At 49.2% G+C, this 19,542-nt stretch overlaps 1 protein-coding gene and 1 long non-coding RNA gene across 4 annotated transcripts in view; one reads left to right on the forward strand and one right to left on the reverse strand.

The window, feature by feature from the left end:
- LOC109370650 lies at window positions 1-3,809 on the forward strand. Its single transcript, XR_002120952.2, has 3 exons — window positions 1-55; window positions 807-869; window positions 1,033-3,809. It is a non-coding gene; the product is annotated as an uncharacterized LOC109370650 (long non-coding RNA).
- A 79-nt stretch (window positions 3,810-3,888) lies between these two features.
- Window positions 3,889-19,542, reverse strand: part of MTMR4 (myotubularin related protein 4) — a 40,945-nt gene continuing 25,291 nt past the window's right edge. For all 3 annotated transcript variants that reach the window (XM_031556425.1, XM_010721840.3, XM_010721839.3), the window contains 12 exons: window positions 17,316-17,429; window positions 12,002-12,198; window positions 11,656-11,784; window positions 11,238-11,349; window positions 10,717-10,912; window positions 10,068-10,253; window positions 9,143-9,313; window positions 8,869-9,023; window positions 7,308-8,538; window positions 6,847-6,957; window positions 6,445-6,533; window positions 3,889-6,148 (listed from right to left, as the gene is read on the reverse strand). In XM_031556425.1, coding sequence (XP_031412285.1) covers window positions 5,971-6,148; window positions 6,445-6,533; window positions 6,847-6,957; window positions 7,308-8,538; window positions 8,869-9,023; window positions 9,143-9,313; window positions 10,068-10,253; window positions 10,717-10,912; window positions 11,238-11,349; window positions 11,656-11,784; window positions 12,002-12,198; window positions 17,316-17,429 — 2,869 coding nt within the window. In that variant the 3' untranslated portion in view covers window positions 3,889-5,970. The remainder of the gene's footprint in view (window positions 6,149-6,444; window positions 6,534-6,846; window positions 6,958-7,307; window positions 8,539-8,868; window positions 9,024-9,142; window positions 9,314-10,067; window positions 10,254-10,716; window positions 10,913-11,237; window positions 11,350-11,655; window positions 11,785-12,001; window positions 12,199-17,315; window positions 17,430-19,542) is intronic.

Here is a 19,542-nt window from a genome sequence, read left to right on the forward strand (position 1 = left end):
CGCCTCACGGGGAGAGAGAAACGCCGCGGGTTGCTTCTGCAGAAAGGAGAAGAAAGTGGGTTTAGGTGGGACCGGGAGAGATGAAACGGTTGTCGCTTCTGCCCTGAAAGTCCGCACGCGGTTTGGTCTCTCCCAGTACAGAACGGGTTTAATAGAGTTAAAATGAGACCATGACGCCGTGGACACGGGTTAGCTTCTGCAGAAATAAGTGCTAGGAAGAAATCTTTGGCGGCGTGGGGGCAGTTGGAGGTGTTGGATCTGTGCCTAGCTCAGAAATGCTGGGGTGGGGTCACTTCAGAGCAGAGCAGACAGGTAAAACAAGAAATGGGGCAAGAAGTGATCATGAGGAGGGCTGGGAGAGAGTGCTGCCTCTGTGCCAGAGGGCTATTTCTCCGTCCTGAGCGGATGGAGCACATTTGTCCTTATTCTGAGTGAGTAGCAACAGTGGGAAAGAGCACTGTCAGCATATTGCATATTGCCAGCATTGTCACAGATAAACCTGGGCCGTGGAAGAGTGGTTTGAAGCAGTGTGTGATGGCCCACAGCTCTCGTCAGCTCCTCCGACCCATGTGAAGGTGACACATCTTCCCGGGGGCTTTGCGTTTTTGTATCTTCAGTAATGATTTGTAATTTGTCCTCTTAAGAACTGTATGATGGTTGCTAGGTGTAAACAGCGCTAACTTGAAAGTAAAGCACACTGAATGCAAACTTGAAAATCAAAAAGAAGCCCACAAGACGTTTTCTCATCTTGTCTCCTGCATTACATCGGTGAAATTACTTAAAGCTTCTCTTCTTTCCCTCTGTAGCTGCACTGCAAGAAGACCACGAAGGCCTGACGTTGGGAAAGGAGTGGTTTTGTTGTGTTATCCGTAAGTCAGGCCATACTCAGCGATATGTAGTTCATAACTAAAATGCACAGAATGAGTCCTTATAACTAAGAAGTCCCTTCAAAGTGTTTCCTCCAGTACTTTGTAGATGAGCCCATAGCTGCAAAACAGATGACTTTTTAACGATGGAATGTTTTTTCATCAGCATCCAGAGTGCTGCATGCTCCAGGCAAAGCCAGGGCTTGCACCTTTTGGTGCCTCACAGCTCATGCCAGGTCACAGAGACGATTTCACAGCAGATGCAGCAGGAGGGAAGCGTGAAGGAAACAGCTTCATAGCTCTCGGGTGGCTGTGTCACACGATGGGAGTGCCCTTGACTCACCAAGCAAGCCTGACGACGAGAGAAGGTAACAATCCCCTTCGGTGCCTGGGTAGATCAGGCTCTGATCTTTGAGCAAAGATGTTTCTGGGGAGCACTGGAGATTTCTTCTCGCTCAGAACAGATCAGTAATAACGGACTGCTGCTCAGCAGGAAGTGCGGATCAGCTGCAAGCTGTTGGTCAGGGCAAGGTCTGCACTGTCAGCTGGCAGCAGGTCTGGCCTTCTCAGCCAGCCTTGATGCTGCTTCCTCCCCACATCTCTCCTTTCCTGCATGCTTTCATCTCCCCTCCAGCCTTCACTCAACACCTGCCTTGTCACCCTTCCAACCCCACACATACTTCAGTTTTTCTTTCCCATACAAGCAATGCTCTGGATGCCTTTGCAGCCATTTTTAAGAAATGCAAATGTAAAGAAAATTTGCTTTTTTTTTTTTCCTAATCATGAATGAAACTACATTGTTCTTGCGTTTTCTTGATATGTGTTCTTGATAAGCAAATACACCATTCCTTGTTGCTCATTTTTGTACAGCATGACTACTTTATAGAAAAGTAACAGGAAGCACTTTATTGTCTGACTACGAAATGAGGTCACAATCACAGAAGGGAAGTGACACTCGTGACACTGAGCATTTTGTCCCCAGACACGTAAAGCAGCCCCTAACCCAGGCTTACTCTCACCCAGCACCCCCCGCTGAGTGGCCAGGCCAGCAGGCCACGCAGCCACCAGCTTTTAAACCCGAAGGTTGACATGGGCTCAAACTGCGTTTTCAGTGAGAAAAGACACAGCCATGTCAGTAGAAACTACACTTGCATTGCCGTGCTGGAGACTGAAGTTGTGTAACTAACCCAGACTTTGTGAGACTGAGGATGTGTGCTGCTTTCAGCAACTTTTTTTTTCCTTTCTTTTTTTAAACAGACTGGGACTGCACACAGCAGTTTTCTCCTAAGGACAGTTTGCCGTATATATCACTATTAACTTCTGAAATATCACAATACCCACAGTACCCTAAGCTGGACCATACCAAAGTTAGCATTTACAGAAGTGTGCCATTTGGGGAGTGTTTTACTACTATTATCTGTTACACTGAAAATGGAAGGGTCGGAAACACATCAAACACACCTCAGAAAGCCTGCATCCTTCTTGTCTGTCTCTCACTTCAAACTGTTTCCTGTTCAGTACTTGTAGGGTTCACAAGAAGGCCATCTATCACATTCTTGCTTTTTTTCCTCTTTTATAACTGAGGCTTAACATGTCTCTTCACATCCGCTGCAGTTTTAGCATTATCTATTAATGGCTTAGCGACTGAATATTATCCAGCCATCACAAGCTTGACCCGACTTCTCTCTACACCTAAATCTGTGTTTATTTTGTTCAGTGGCTGATGAGATACTATGGTACATCATAAGCAGTTCCGGTTGTTAATTTGCTAAGAATTCATGGCAGTTACTGCACTGATAGGGGAAGGCTTTGATCTCACTGTTTGTGCTAGGTTTAGACACATCTCAGCATGCACATATAGGTTACTTCAGGCTGAACGTGTTGGTAAATTATGGCTTTATATTCTTGAAGCGATAAGGCTTTGTTCTGCGCTCAGTACTCATGAATGTGCAGCGTCCCTGCTGGCACGGCCAGCCTGACAGTACGAGTTACAGGTATCTCGAGCAAAATGTTCACAGACAGCTCTGAATGCACTTGGGGCAATTCTGCTCAAGGACTGCTCCATCTGGCCGTGAGATGCCAGAAGAGTCATCTAGCAGCCAGCCCTTCACTGCACAGCCAGATGACATGGAAACATTAAGACTAGAGCCTGGAAGTTAATCTGTGGGGTTGTGTTGGTTTTTTTTTTTGCAGAAACAGTATTCATGATTAACATCCAGAAACACTGCCTTCAAAGATGATCTTCCTTTGTATGACTGTTTCAGGAGCAATACTTTTTAAATGTGACAAGCTATCTTTCTGCTATATTTCTAATGCAACAAACTGTGTAGGTACCTGTCTGACCTAAACTACTGGGGCACTTCGTAAGAGACCAGTTCAATTCCCTCAATGCTTTAAATTGAAGACTTTCTAAAAGATTCACTCCAGCTCCACAGCAGACTGGCAAGATACCCATGTCATCCCTGGCAGGGCAGGTTAACTTATCAGAACAGCCCCCAGCCGCCATTCTGCAGCCAGGAACACAACCAGCCACCAGGTACAGAGGTGGAATGGGCAGGAATGAGCTCACCAAAGAACACAAGAGGAACACTGCTTCTCTGAACTGGAACTTGGGCACTCATCCAGCTATGCAGAAGCCAGTAAAACCATCCCATCCCTAGGGATGCTCAAAGCTAATGCAGCTTAAGAGGCAAAAGTGGTACAAACACGTTGGTGAAAAGCCAGTGAATCCTCCCTAGCAGCTCTTCTTCGGAAGAAAAAAATCCCTCGCTGAGTCATTAAGGGAGAGACTGGAGGGCGTTGCTCTCCCGGGGAGCCATGGGTTTGTTTGGTAAAGAGCACAGGGCTTTGGAGTAGAAGACCATGACATACGTGCTTTGTGTCCTAGCCACGATTATTATTTGTGAGAAGCAATACCAAATTCCTAACATACCTTAACCAAGGGACAGGGCTGCAAGTAACAACCAAGGAACGTTCAGCAAGAATGCACCACAAATGAAATAATGGGTCCAGACGCAGCAGCACTAATATAGAGATTTTATTTCAACTGTATTGAGTTGTACAGCACATTTTGTTTGTCACAATGTTATAGAACTGATTTTAGAGTTTTTGGCCAGCACATTGTGACGCTGAAACTCACAAGAGCTAAAAGCAGTTTGGACTAACGGCCTGAACGGAAGGGCCAGGAGTACCTAGTTTCTGGCTTCCTTATTGCTTGCAGTCATTCCAACATGTGTGAAACAGGAGCAGATTCTTCTGCCAACCCAATGGTCATCTTCCATGTCTGGCAATGACTGCAAGGTACAAGGCAGGGGAGAATCTGAAGCAAGGTGCCTTCTCATCCCAAAGCCATATTGGTTGTTCCCAGTATGGAAAAGAAGCAGAGTCCAAGTAGGTACAGGGTCTTCAGATGATGCTAGCTTTGTTTGCACTACTGGGATTTACAAAACCAGAGGCTGACATATCAAAGTGCAGGAAAGGGCCATTGTTCCATTCCCTCTGATGGAGATGACAAACAAAAGCAAAAACCTGGGAGGTCACAACAGCGTGAAGTACTTTGCCTTGTTTGACCAAATGCCCTCACAGCTCCTCCCTCCAAGCATATGAAGTCCCAGCTCATGATGCAGGCATTTTCATGTCTTTGGGAAGAAAACCTGCATTTCTGGAAAGAAATGCCCCACATTCAAACTCTCCTTCCTCACTAATACCTGCAGATATCTTAGAAAGGAGGCAGGATGGAAACTCCCACAGAGATCTAGCAATTAAACTGAAGTTCACCCAAAGCCATCTTCTCTTTCAAAACCTTTCTTACTTTCTAAACCCAGTTACTTTTCTTTTTTGGAATGAGTTGGAATTCCTGCTCTCGAGTTTAAGGAACAAGCAGAGAGGCAATTACAAGTTGGCAACTCTGAACTCTGACCACTGTACAGGAGACAAAAAAAAAGGAAGTCAAATTCAAGAGGCATTTTAGGTAGCACTGGGGCAAACCAGAGATATTGTTTCCACCACTGAACAGATGCCACGTGCCATGTTTATCACTGTAGCTTGGTTGTACATCCTAAAGTGAAAAGCACAGACCGTAGTGTCTATGTCAGCCAGTGTCTTTCCTCACCTCCATTTTGGTATCAATGCTTCATTCTCCCTTTTTCGGGTTACATTAAGTGCACAGAAATATATAGCAGCATTTGGACTGAAACCCTCACATACACCAGACAGCACATTCCAGGAGGTAAAACAACATATTATGGCCTACACCCTCAAGGTATCAAGTTTTCAGGATACAGAGCAGTAGGAAGTGGAGAGCTGAGGGCAGAAAAGGGGAGGAGGAGCAACACAGGAACACGAGTTCTGTTTCCATGCCAGGAGAGGATCAGGGTGCCATTCCTGTGTTAGCACCAGGCTGTGACACTACTGCAGACAAAGCAGACGGGCAGAGCAGGAAGTGAAAAAGCCAATCTCCCATCGCCCCGCACAGCTGGCGGGCAGGGGCAAAGTCAGGTGCATTCACCAATCCTAGCAGAGCATGAAAACAGGCAAAATCTGCTCGGCCTGTTTTCAGCCAGAATGAATTTCTCTTCAATGCTCAAGAGAAAATCAATTAGTGATGGCTAATGAGTCTTGTTCACCAAGCTGATCGCAAATCACACTCATGGAAAGAGAATCTACAGAACTGCTCCAGGCTGAGGCCCTTCCAAAGCACACAGGTCCACCTCAAGTCTGCCCTCTTCCTTCTTGTACAGCAGCCTGCCTTTGTCGGGGGAGTTGGTTCTAAACATGCCTTTCTATTGCTTTGGGGGTACTTTGCACAGGCAATATCTGTGAAAACATTGCTTTCCAGCCCACAAACACAAGAGGTTGCAATCCCCTCTTTTGCCCTAGGTCAGACTACAATGTACGGGCCCACTGGTCCCAGAGTGGAGGCACACCGTGCTCTCTAATCTGAGCTCCTCTGCTCCAGTCTGATCGTAGGACTGCTGAAGACAGTGCATTCAAGCTTGGTGTTCAAGTGTTGCACCAAAGGCCTTCACAATTACAGTGGAGGCAGAGTCACCCTTCAAACCCATGAGAGAAAAGGCTGGGCTTAGACAGGTCCCTTGTCTGGCATTCAGCTGGAAGCTGTGGCGATGGGCTTCTTCAGATGTTGGCTCATGAGCTCCCTGGCACGAGACACTTGGATGTGGTCATAACAGGAGTTACAAACGAGGACAGGGTCATACAACTGCTGATCAGGGATGGGCAACTTCAGGTGGCAGCAACCAGCACAAAACACATTCCCGCAGTTCCTGTCAGGAAGAAAGAAAGGCAGTGAGAAGAGAGCTGCAAACACCTGAAAAGAATTTCAGCAAGTGTAAAGGATCCAGTTTGGGATCAGAAGGACCAAAGACCTTGGGGAAATGGAAACAAGGAAAACATAGCAGACTGGGAATCTGCAGGGAATTTCTGAGATCTGGTAAATAAAGGAAGGTCCTAATACTTTCTCTTCAGAGGTGAAGGGGACAAACATTGCAGACAGGCATTTTGGGACGTTTAAGAGACATGCAGAGAAGAAGAGTGGAACTGCAGCAAAAATATTGTTTACCTGCAGTGATGCCTCCGTTTTGCCAGCCAGAATTCACAATCACAGTTAAAACAATGCGAGGCCATGTGGTCTGGAACCCACCGCGTGACCTAGGGCAAACAGCAGTCCTCATCAGCTCCAAGTCTAACACCACACTGACCAGGTCTCAGGACCCAAATGCAGGCTGAGATGTTGCACTGGATCAGAACAGGCCAGCCCTGAGACAGCCCATCACACAGGCTCCTTTCTGTGGGATGCAGCAGATGAGGATGTAGACACTCTCTTGCCTTAAAGGACAAGGGTGGCTTCTCTCAGCCCTGCTTCCAGCCCACTCATCATTGCTGTAACCATGGAAATCAGTTGCCAGGAAGGAAACATCCTCCCCTGCTGCATTTACAGCATTTGCTGTCACAGCACACATACCTCGGTCTCCTTCTTGTCAACAGGCTCCCAGCTCGCTTCTGACAAACAATCTTCACTGTGATCAGAGCAGAAGTCCTCAGTGTCGCTGCCATCCGATTCCTTCAGACATGTCTGAAAAAAAGAGTCACAAATCCTGTCCCGGGGCACTCCGTCTCCAGCCACAGAGCGCTTGCGAGGGGCACACGGGTGGCTCTGCATTTCCCCATACAAGGGCAAAGCCTGAAGCATTCACAACCACATAAGAGCCACTGCTTGGCCCCCTGGAAGCAGAATTACCTCCAGGAGGCACTTGGGACATGGCTTGCGGATGAGGGAACGGGGCTGAAGATGGTCTTAACCATCTGCTCTGAAGTTATAGGAGCGTGAATGTAGTTTGGAACAGGCAGTGTGATGTGAGGGGGTGTGCAGGGCCTGCTGCTGGCAGACGAGCACAGCTGAGGCTGTCAGAGGCAGTTACTTACGAAATCGTCCTCGTAGTCCATGGGCGGTTCAGCCGGCGGGGCGCAGAAGTGGCGGATGTCCAACCGCAGCTGCAGCTCCCGCACCTGCCTGCGGAGCTGCTCCACCTCCTGCTTGTAGCTGGCCTCGATCTGCCGCAGCCTGTGCTGAATCACATCCGTGGGGAAAGGGAGCCCGTCATCATCCAGGTAAAGAGGAGGCACGGGAGAAGGACATTTTGGTGGCATGTGCTTGGGACCAGACGCTTGCTTCAGGTGACAGGGTAGCCACGAACGGCTGGGCTTCCCTACAGAGCCTGCAAAATGCGTGCCGATGTGGCCAGAGCAGACTGAGCCTTTTGCACCTTCCCTGGCAGACCACTGGCCACTGAAACACAGGCCCGGTGCCCGCAGCTGTTTGCTGCTCAACCTCTTGCTACAACAACCATAGGAGAGGAGCTGTCTGGGCGTGGGCTCCCCACTGGGGAGCGATGTCACCATTCCTTGAAAACTGTCCCAGTTGGACCCCAAAAAGGAGAACTCGCTGCTTTGGCTCTGGGAAATGGGCTTGCGCCACTGCTCTAGTGGGACTCTCCCCATCCGGCAGGAATCCTCACAGAGCCCCTTCCTTCCAGTATAACCTTTGCTGTTGTCTTCATCTGGGCAGGGGACACCCGGCTCCTGACAAGGAGCACTGGGTGCCAGTGGCTCCTGGCTGGGAATGTCTTGGCTGGTGGTGTTTTTCTGGGGGCAGCCTTCTTCACCGGGTTCCAAGCCAGTAGCCTTCAACGGTTCCTGGGAATGGGATTCTAATTGCTTTCCAGAACTGGTGGAAACCCTGTCAACATTTTCCTGTTTGGAAGGATTTGGAGCTGGGCATGTACCATCCAGTTCCTCCATGTATGTTCCATTTCCCTTTTCTGTCTCCACAGACACATCATTTGCTGGCACAGATGCCCAGCTGCTCAGCTTCTTTCTTTGCTCTTCATGCTCAGTGCTGCTGTTGAAAGCACAGCTGGCTTGCAGGGGGGCACTTTCCTGCTGCTCCCCGACTTGCTGTGTCTCAGCAGCAGCCACCACACTGCCTTCTCCCACGTGCAGCTCGGCTCCCTCAGTGGCAGCGTGCCTGGCTTCCAGGCCCACACGCACCTCCTGACAGTGGTTATTCAGGTTTGGATCACTGGACGTGCGGGTCAGCGGGCTGCTGGAGTCGCAGGCTGAAAGCAGGTCGTCCATAGATCTTGTCTTTGGTAATCTGGAACCCCAAAGCAAAGCAAATCTCAAAACAAAACTCTTATAAACTCCCCTCATTTCAGCTGTAGCTATGATAATGGAAATGTTCCTAATTGGAGATCATAGGGTGGGAAGAGAGGAGGGGTGCAGCAGCATGAGCTGAAATGCAGAACACCAGAGCCTGGCATCTGCAGTCTGCCTTTTTAGTGCAGCAGTGAGCAAGTGGATGGACAACACGGCTCTTGCTCCCCACAGCAAAGATATTGAGTGCAAGAGGTAAAACAGAGGAACTACAAGAAGGAAAGATGACTGTGGGTAAGAGGCAACCCGGGACGGAACTCTAGGCTCTTACCTGTCCAAACATCTGCCACTGAACTCCTGGCTCTGAGATCCAGGGGGCATGTAAATGTCCATGTCATCCTGTCCCAAAGGGTGTGGGGAGGAAGCCGGGAGATACACCGCTGTCCAGACGTGCAGCGCTCGCACGTGGCACACAGGATGCAGCACCTGCAACAACCACTGTGCTTAAAATGAACGCAGCAGGAAACCTTCCAGCCTCTCCTCATACAGTTCCTGGTGCCTGGCAAGTGGACAGCCCAGAAAGCGAGGTCAGGAGCAATACTCACCTGCTCAGACCCTGGCATGTAGAGAAGATTGTGGAAGTTCTTATTTCCAGCCCGCAGGAGGGACCACACGGAGCAGGTACGCTTGTAGATATTGTGCATCTCTCGCTCACATGGGCTGTTCCCAAGGAAGGTCCCATAGAGGCAGGAATACGTGTGCTGCACCAGCTTCACCTGCAGCATCGAAGGGAGAACAGTTGTCATGGTTATTGGGAAGCAGTGTTGCCTGTCTCCAAGGGCAACGTCTTCCACCTCTCTGGGAAGATTCAAGCACTTCTCACCCAGCTGGTGACCTTAGTGCTGTCCTCTCTGTCACACAGGGCAGGACAAAGAGGGGATAACAGAAGGCACTTTCATTAAAGTGAAATCAACAGTCAACTGATACCATGTCTATGACCTTAAGCTGTACTACATGATAAGACCTAGAGATTAATAGGTATCATTTCCCCATATTTTTTTCTTAAACCAAGCTTTGGGTTAAAACAGTGCTGCTGATGGAAGCTTTTGATTAAAACTGAGCTACTGACGGTATGTGAATTCACTGGGCTAGAAAAGGACCTGGAGAAGAAGCAATCCAAAGAAACTGCAGAACATAAAACTTTCATCACTGCCCAGTCTGCTTGGTCTGCCAAGCCTGCAGTCCCCACTGGGAGAAGGAAGAAATGTAAGCAGTTGAAGAGAAGCTGTCAGCAGCATTGCACATACAGAACCAGGTCAGAACGCCTCAACTAAAGGGCAGGGCTGAACCCGCACAGGTATGTGAGGAATGCCAGCAGAGAGCCCAAACAGTACTCAGACACATCCCAATTTTTAAAGAATTCAGTTTTTCTTTCCTTCAACTATAACACCATAAAATATCATGGCCTCCTCTCTGCCTCTGCTCACAGTTGGTAAGGAATAAAGAAGTGTTTGCATGTGTATTTCTTACCAAAAAGGCTTCATTAAATTCAAAGAGGCAAGGAAATTGCTTCAGAAGCTGATGAACAGCATCCAGCCACTGCAGGAAAACTGGGCACTGCTCATTCTGATCTTCCACCTTCTCCTGGTGACCACAACGATCACCAAATTTGTGACCAAAATCCAGCCAATCTGATTCAACAAGCACCTGGAAACCCTGCAAATAAAAGAGAAAACTTTGCTGTAGGCACCGAGTGAGACAAGGCAAACCCCATCAGCCAGCAGAGGCAAGTGATCTCAGGACTAATGTAGCTCTGGCAAGGAAACTCTGTTAGTGCTCGGTCTGGGGGCAAAGCTGCCTGAAGGTCAGAGGCTTTCAAATACAGAGCAATGTCTGTTATTTCTATATGACAAACACCCTTGAGAATGAATGTAAATAAATAAAATAATCACAAGGAAGAGCAGGGAAGCAGCTGCACCCTGAACACAACAGGTTATTTACCAACCACTTTTCCGAACAGCGAAAAAGAGGCAGGAAGAACATACAGAAAATTCAATGCCCATAATAACAGCTCTGAAATGCCAGTAAGCTAATTGCCACGTGGAGTTTTGCTCCCTTCTGCTGAGACTCAAAGACAAGAACTGCCATTTGACAACATGAAGAGTAGCACAACGCTTACCTCCATGGTCCTGTAGTAGGGGTCCAGAAGAATCTTTGCCAGTGCTACGATCTGTGGAGTCCTGTCCCAGCCATCAGAGCAATGAACCAGCACTGGACGTCCTTCTCTGTCAACTGCACTGGAGACCAGCACTGCTGCCTTCAGCATGACAGAAAGATGCTGCAGCCACTTGGTGCTCTCCAGGGCTGAAAGCCAGCTAGAAGGTGTGCAAAAAAGGAAGATGGTGGCTTAGTCCTCCAGCAAAACAACACATTAAGTCAAGTTGCTTTTGTCTTCTCAATGAAAATAAGAGTCTTTTAAAAAATATGTCAAAAAGAAGAGTTAACCAGCTTGGGAATAACTACAAACTGACATCTAATTGCCATTTTTCCCCGATGTTTCTGAAACATAGAAAATAGGATACATATAGATAACAGATACTTAAATCCATGATGCAATCTGTTCCATGTTACCAGGGATCAAAATGGGCCATGTTTAAGCACTGTGAGCACTTCCCCCATAGCTCGAGCAAGGTGACTTACTTGCTGGGGTCTGGCACTTGACTGCAGACAGCTCGCAGATACTGGAAACTGTTCCGGATGGAGTGGATGTTGGCCATGCCCATGAACACGACTTCACAGTTGGGGTAATACTCTGAACAACAAGAGAGACAGAAACGTTCAGGAACTGCTGCTGCCACTGCAGCGATTGCCTCCACGCACAGTTTGGTTGTTCCCCCACAGCAGCACTGCTCAATTCCAGCGACATGTAGGCAGTTTCTCTAGAAAGCCTCGTGGGCCAGCAGCTGTTTCTGCGGAGTAATGGACTCTGCACAACTGAGAAGGGCAGTGTGCTCCCAGAGACCGAGCACCGGAACGCCAACCTGACACAAACTGCTCCAGGGCCCATTAGACCCAGCAGGCGCAAGAAGTGCTTTGGGATGCGCTCAGCCCCACGTACCTTCGCACTCACAGCCTCCTCCCTTTGCCCTGTTGGCCACGGCTGCCGTGTAGGACCTGGCATCGAGGATCAGCAGCTTCTGAGGAGTGCCCACGTTCTCCACACCCGAACATGCGGTCAGGGACGAGTCTGCAGAGAGCACAGGCTGAGTGCTGGCACCTCCTTCCCTCCCCCCACAGCACTGGCTGTGTACCCACCCCACATGCACAGCCCAGATTATGAACCTGGATACCGGGTTTAAATCTCGCATTGTAACAGCCCTGTTAGCAGCAACAGCATTTAGGTGCAGGGAGCGCTGTATAATGTGCACATGTAGGAGACAGCAGAAGGAAGTGTGTTGTCTCACCAAAGTCAGCCTCGCAGGCCTCGCTGCCGTCGCTGCTCCCGTTGTGCGGCACGCCGCCGGGTGCCTTCGCTCCAGGGTTCAAGGCACAGGCTTTGGCAATGGATGTCACAAGATACTCGTCGTCAGCATTCCGCCAGCCCCACCAGCTGATTTCGGGCTGGCTGCAGCGTGCAATCACCGCCCCGTTACGCACGTGTCTGCAAAGGAAGCCCTGTGGAGGTGAGGGACACCCCAGCAAACCTCCCCACTCACCTCCAGCCAGTCGGTGCCCGGGCAACTCTGCTTACATGTTCACCCACTGCACCGAGCCCTGCACCGAGCGGTGAGATGGGGCAGGGCACTTCAAACAGCAGATGTTCACAACAACAGCGGTGACAGTGGTTGCCCGGAGAGGCTGAGGATGCACCGTTCCTGGAGGTGCTCAAGGTCAGGTTGGATGGGCCTTGGGCAACCTGATCTAGTGCTCAATCTAGTGGTTGGCAGCTCCGCCTGCAGCAGGAGGGATGAACTTGATGAGCCTTTGGGTCCCTTCCAACTCAAGTTTTTCTGTTATCCTATGATTCTATGGCAGGGAAATCATCACTCGAATCACAGTGATGAGGAACACAAGATGACTGTGAGCAGCGCAGGAGTGGCTGACGGAGCTGGAACAGCTGGCAAAATGAGATGGCAGCAGGGCAGGTGGCTGCAGGAGTGGCTGTCAGGAGCACACAGCAGCACTTGGGGGCAGCTGCATGCCTGGACCCAATGGCAGGGCCCACCTAAACGAGTCCCTGCAGCGGGTGGGAAAGCGCCAGTTGCTCTAGCCACTGTTCTCTTAAGACAGAACTTCAAATAATTACGGCTGTACTTTGGGAAAGTCACAGTTACTAAGTGTGACAGTGCTCTGTTCTTCCCTTATCACCTCTTCCTTGCAGGACGTTCTGGCTGTTGAACCATTTCATTTACCGCTTGTAAGTTGGAGGGATTAGCTCACTCAGCATCAGACTAGTTAGTTTCTGGGTGGAGGCCTGAGCTGGTGTTTATTAATAAGCCCTAAAATATGAACCCTTCCCTGGCTGTAGGCCTCACAGAAAGGCCCCGAAATAGGGCTAAGTGTGCATTTTTCACAGGAACATCCATCTTAAGTGGCCTGGAGAGGGGTTGGCTGATTATGTGACAAAGTTTGCTGCTGCTACGGAATTATCCATGACAGTCTATAGCTGACTGGAAAAAGAACTGTAGAGGATCTCGTGATATCAAGCGATAAAAAAGCATATAAAATTTAATGATAATAAATTAAATGTAAAACACAAAGTCCATGGTGAGTAGGCTCACTGAGTGACCACAGAAAGCACAATCTCACGTTCTCCTGACTACATGTGGCAGGAAATGGAAGATATTGGCTGCTGCAAAGGCCATGGAGGCAGAACATCTGCATCCCTATCCTGTTACACTCCCTTGCGATGCTATCCCTGGTGTCTGGACCTTCTCAGGGAGGGGATGAGGAACTGGATGGTCCTGTATCTCCTAACAATAACATTCATCCCTCCCTGCCCTGCTGCCCCTCATGCAACATCTCTCTGAAGATGAGCCAGAGTAAGAACAGAGACACGGATAAGGACCTGACAAACAACACCCAAATACCTTTTCTAGGTCAGCACCTCTGAAAAAGTTGCATTAGTGGCCAAGTTTAGATCGCAGTGCACACTAAACAAGCCTCAACCCAACACTCAAAGGCTGCTTTAATGCCAGTGGGGCTCTGAGCAGCACCCCTGCCATTCTCTCCCTTCCTCATGCTGTCACTCCGTTAGGGGCTCTTCTGTCCCACAGCAGAAGCCGTTGCTTCTTCCCCTTATTTGCTCTGAAAGGCAGCACACTCAGGACACGCTGAGGCTTTGGGTTTCTTCTAACAGTGATGCACAGCATCTCACCAGCAACTCTGCAGCTTGGAGGAATGGTTTTGCTCCTCAGAGACAACATTCTCCTGAAGCAACTTGCAGGGAATTCCTTCTTGCTAATAACACCCTGTAGACAATACTGATGAAGACTCTAAACTGAAGACTTCCAAAAAAGTAACATTCACATTCAGCCCAAAACACTTTGGAGCCCTTTTCCTTTGGTGCCATCCTCTGCTGCAGTTGTGTTTTGCAAGATGAGGAGCGGCGTCACTCCCAGAGATCTATTTCTGGCTGCAGGATGACTACAGGATGGGTAGCACCGACAGCAGCAAAGGCTTTGTTTATACTAGTAAGTGAAACAGAGCCAAGGTGTGGACTGGAGCACCGGCCCGTGATCACCCAAGCCTGTTTGTTAGCACACCCACAGCTTTTGGCCTGTGCCAACTAGCACTTTCCCAGACAGTGCCTGAGCACGTTTTTGGGACATGCGGGTGCTGTGCCATGACTGCTCCCAGTGCCTGGCTGGGTGTGACGGCTCCACTCGGGACACAGAAGGTAGAAAAGGACTTCAGCTGTGGTGGTGTGAAGCCACCTGCAGTCAGCAGTGGACTGCTTCACGCAGTGCTACCAACGTGGCCAAAGAGTCACACTGCGTTCAGGGAATTCTCGGTGCCACAGACTTCTGAGCAGAGCAACAAATACTGGGCAGGGCATGGTCTTGAGGTAATCAGTTTCACGAGACATAATGATGTGCTAATAAACACAAGGAAGCATGGCCAGCATCAACGAGCATGAAGTCATCAGTAAGCAGAAAGTGCAACAGGTGCCAGTGGAAGAACCAAAGCCTAACCTGAGCCTGCACTGAGCTCCCCCAGCCCGGGGCACACACAGCTCCACTCTGTGCTCACCACAAGCACATGAAGCCTTTCAGTTCTTTTCCTATTTGAGGTTTTCCTTGAAGAAAGTGATCCTTGAAACTGGAACAGTGCAAAGTGCCGTAGCATTTTTACTTATGGGCCATCATTATTCCTTAATAATCCTCAGTTTAGTCTTGATGGCTCAAGCCCCCTTCAGAACCCAAAGCTGGAGCAGGAGGTGCCTGCATTGAATCAGTTCGCTTTTCACTCCCAGCTTCACTCAGAGCACAAAGCTGGAGCACGCCTGATGTTCCTAACACATGCTACCTAACTCCCAGCAATCAACCAGAAAGCTGCAACTAAGAGCTCTCTGAGCAGCTTGGCTTAAAACATGAGGAACAGCTGAGAGAGGGTTTCCGGAGCAGTGCCTCTCAGTGACACCTATAGGGTCCCATCTGAGATGCATGCCTGCAAGTGTTCCCAGTTTCCCGGTGTACAGGGGAGAGCCCTGCCCCACTCAGCACGACCAGAAGGCCCAGGCTGTGTGCTCTGCCACGGCGCTGCGCAAACGTCTACCATTTGCTTGCTGCTTCCCTGACGCCTGCTGCAGCGCGGGCACAGATAAAGGTGACTGGAAGCATCCGTGAGCAGCTCTTGGCTAGTGCAGTGCCAAGGACTTCTGAAGGTGGCTGTGCAGACAGCGCAGCGCCGAGGAGCGGCTGGCACCCCGTGCCCGTCTGCCTCTGTAGTCAGCTAAATAATTAATTGCATCCTCTGTGCTGCCTTACAAGCGAACTGTGCCTGCAGGCTCCTGCATCTCCACTGTGCATCTCCACTGAGAACCAGCAGTGAAGACCTGTGCTTCTGCTTTGCTCACCAGCTCAACTCTACTTTTTGTAAGGGAATTGATAACGTGATCTCTCTGGTGTCGCACTTCACAGATCTGTCTATCAGCCAGGAATTCAGCCGCATCCCTGTGAAGCTCTGAGCTCTTTCAACCAGACCCGCGGTGGCTGAGTCCCCGGGGTGCATGCAGCTGAGCCCACTGTCCTGAGCTGTGGGTGATGAGGAGCTGAGCGGGAGGTGTGCGTTTCTGCCCTTCCCCTGTTACAGCACAAGGCACTACACCACGGCCCTCACTGGCTCTCCTGGCCAAACGCTTCCTTCTGGGAGCAAAGCCTAAAGAGTGCATGAAGATGAGAGAGAGATGGCGAAGGCCTTGCCCCATCTTGTAGCATCACTGTCAGCACCTTGTAATCTCATCCCAGGCTGCAGAGGGCTGCAGCTCAGTTTGTAAATTACTGGGTATCCTCATAGTGATGTTATAAACTGCTGAACAAAATAATTGTAAGAGAGCAGCAGAAAGACATGCTTTTGCCCTCGGGTGGGGAAGCACACTGGGACAGTCTCCAGTGCCAGACCAATTTTAGCAAAAGTAATCACAAACACAATTAACTTCTTAACTGACTTGGTTACAAAGAGGGCAAAGCTCCATCCGATAACCAGCACTCATTACTCTTCTGCTGCAGGATTTAGGTCTTGTACAAACAACACGCTGCGCTTTGCCAGCGTCCAACAGCATACAACACAAACCACGTAACACGGCGACGTACAGTTAAGGTGTGCATAAATTGCCTGTTTTTACTTCCTGGCTCTACTGCTTCCCTGAGCTTTGCTTTGTTGTGCAGCTCTGGTATTTTCAAAGCTTTTTGAATTTGGATTTAATAATTGCTAACACCGAGTCTAATGCTAGAAACCACAATATACATTACAACACACACCAGCTGGGTGAGGTATCTTCCTGCACACCTATGCAACCAACTTCCCATTTGTTTCAAAAACGCTAGTCTCCTAGAAGCTGTGTTTATAGAGAAATCACCCCCTGCCCTGAAAAGCTCTGCTTTACTTGCTGCCTCGCCGCATACATCCTATATGCAGATGATTTTTGGAAGGCTGCTCTGACCAGGGAAGAGGCACTCCCTGTATTTATCAGCTATCGACTCAACGATGTTCAGCCACCAGCAAACATTTCATCCTCCCCATTACCTCAATGTTTACAAACTCTCACAACTCACTCAAAACAGAAATGATTTGCAGATGGGTACCGAAAGGTAGGACCTGGATGGACCTGCTGGACCTACTTGTCTGGATGAGGTGCTATGAGGTTTAGTAGCTTAGTGGGTAATAATGGTTACAGGACGACAGTTGAATTAGATGATCTTGTAGGTCCTTTCCAACCTTGTGATTCTATGATACCACCTTGCTGATAGGGGCCATGCAGCAGGCTCCTTTTGGCCAAGACTTCTTTTCAAAGAAGCTAGGCACATATCATCTCATCAAAATACTCTGAAACTCAGAGAAGGAGAACCTGAATTGGACATTGTGCCCTTGCTGCATCTCCAACAGTAGCAAAATCACCCCCAGTCTCAGATCTAACTAAAGCAAGAAAGAAGCAGCAGTTACCACAACTCCCTCTGGAAGAGTGTCCTGCTTTACCAGCACAGACCAAGCTTGCAGACCTGCCCAAAGGGCAGCCATCAGGGGCCTGGGGAGAGCAGTTGTTTGTGTTGTGTTTACCTGTACACAACCACAGGGATCCTCTTCCACGACCTAAACGAAGCCACATTCTCCAGCTCCTTATCAGTGATCCAGACAGGCACCAGCAGCTTCTGGGGATAACTGGAACAAAGCCTGGAAAAAAAGAAAGCAGCAAGGCAAAATGAGACTTAGCAACCAAAATCTGTACCAGAGAAATTGTACAACAGTGCAGGAGCAGTTCACATTTTCCCAAACTCTGCATGCAGGATGGGCTCTTCCTATCTGCCTCAGTACCATTTCAACATGAGTAAAGTGAAACTGCTGTCAGGAGTGAGCTAGGAGAAGACAACCTCCACATCAGGCCTCACCTCTGGGCCTGTGCAAAGCATCACAGCACTTCCCAAGGACACCTCTGGAATACAGCTGGGGTTTAAACATGAGAGCTTACATGGGGTTTTGGTTTTTTCACAGTGCTTTCAAAAATGCGCAGTCAATAATTAATTATGATTAGCCCATGATTACCTTATGCTTAAGTCCTAAGAAAACATTAACAACCCAATGGTTAAGTGCGTTAGCAGCAGGACAAGAGGGGCCCCAAGGAAAAGAGGGGGAAAGGCAAACAGCACGCTGGGGAGAAGGGCTGAGAGCAGTGCAAGCAAAGCGAAGCACAAGGGAAGATCCAGCAGTGCAGATCTTCACTTCCCCTGGGCTTCCTGCTTAATGCAGCAACTGCTGTGCCTCGGGGCTCACAGCATGTGGCTGCATGCAGGGCAGGTCGCAGACCCACAGACAAAGCACTGCCTGGATCCTGGACCCACTGAGCCCTGCAGCTCCTGCAGACAAAGTCCTGCCCACAGAACATCAAAGAGCAGCCTCAGGTCTAAGCTCCAACCCACGTCGCTTAGAAGGAATGTTTCAGGGCTGAGGAAGGTGAAATGACCCAGTGGGTAAAATGCAGGGCATGGCCGGTGCTCCCTTCAGCATAGGATAACCCAGCTGGTGGTAATGGGCATCGGTACAGAGCTCAGTGCTGCTGGGATGTCAGGCTAGCACAGACCTGCCTGCCCTGCAAGGAGATGTCACTCCACATGGGGTACAGACAGCTGCTTAGAAAGCCCTGGGCAGAAGGGAAGGTGGGTGCGTGGGATAATAATAGGGCATGGAAGGGGAAGCCAGGAAACAAGACTGAAGCTGTCAGGTAACAGGTTGAAGGCCAGGCCAGGCTGTGTGTGGTGTTCGTATTCCATGTGTGGAACTGGCCAGGAAGTTAATCGCACAGCAGTGTGACAGAGAACAAGGGTGTGCTGAGCAAGGTTAGTGCTTATTGGGAGCTTTGAGTAGCTGCAATCTGTAAAATAAGAGCGTTCATCTACATCAAAGCAGAATCAGTTTCTTGGTACTTCAGATGAAACATTATGGGAGATGTCTTAAAAACTGGGGAGAGTACATTCAGGGGAACTTCAGTACAGGAGAACATCTTTTAAGGCACTGAGATTCTGCACTCTTAAAAAACCACAACAAATAAGTCAATACAGTTCCAGCTAGGACACAGGACAGCCCTGAGAAGTTCAGTCAAAATTAAGGAGGGTGCACAAAACCAAGCAATGAGACAATGACAAACAGACCTGTGCTGCTAAGGCCAAGATCGCAACGCTAAAAGAAACCAGAAACCAGGATAAAGGAGTGTGCTGGCTTAAGAGCAAGTTGGTATAAGACAGATTATCAGGGGTACCCTAGATTTCAGAGTAGAAGCTTTGTAGGAAGACCAGAATAACTGAGCTAGGAAACAAAGTGTGGTCTGTTCCTAGACAATGTGAAGGTAAGAGCGTGAGGCCAAGAGCTACCAGCATCAGTATGCAATGCAGGAAAGGCACCAAACAGTCAACAATCAAGGAGGATCAAAAGGAGGTATTCTCAGTGAATGAAAGCTGGATTTCAGAAGTAAAACAACCTCCTACAAATAGAATCATAGAATGATTTGGGTTGGAAGGGACTTTTAAGATCACCTAATTCCAATCCCCTGCTATAGGCAGGGACACCTCCCATCAGACCAGGTTGCCCACAGCCCTGTCCAGCCTGGCCTTGAGTGCTCCCAGAGTGGGGGCATCCACAACCTCTGGGCAACCTGGGGAAATGATTCCAAAGAGCACAAACTTGAGAAGAGCCAAACAGAAACCTCAATTAAAAAACAGTGAAAATCAGGCAGGTCAGGCTGGTTTTAAGAAATGCCCCATGAAGAAATTAAAACTACGAAGACTTTTTTCCA

The sequence above is a fragment of the Meleagris gallopavo genome, chromosome 21 (assembly GCF_000146605.3).
Source record: "Meleagris gallopavo isolate NT-WF06-2002-E0010 breed Aviagen turkey brand Nicholas breeding stock chromosome 21, Turkey_5.1, whole genome shotgun sequence".
In the NCBI taxonomy this organism is placed as follows: domain Eukaryota; kingdom Metazoa; phylum Chordata; class Aves; order Galliformes; family Phasianidae; genus Meleagris; species Meleagris gallopavo.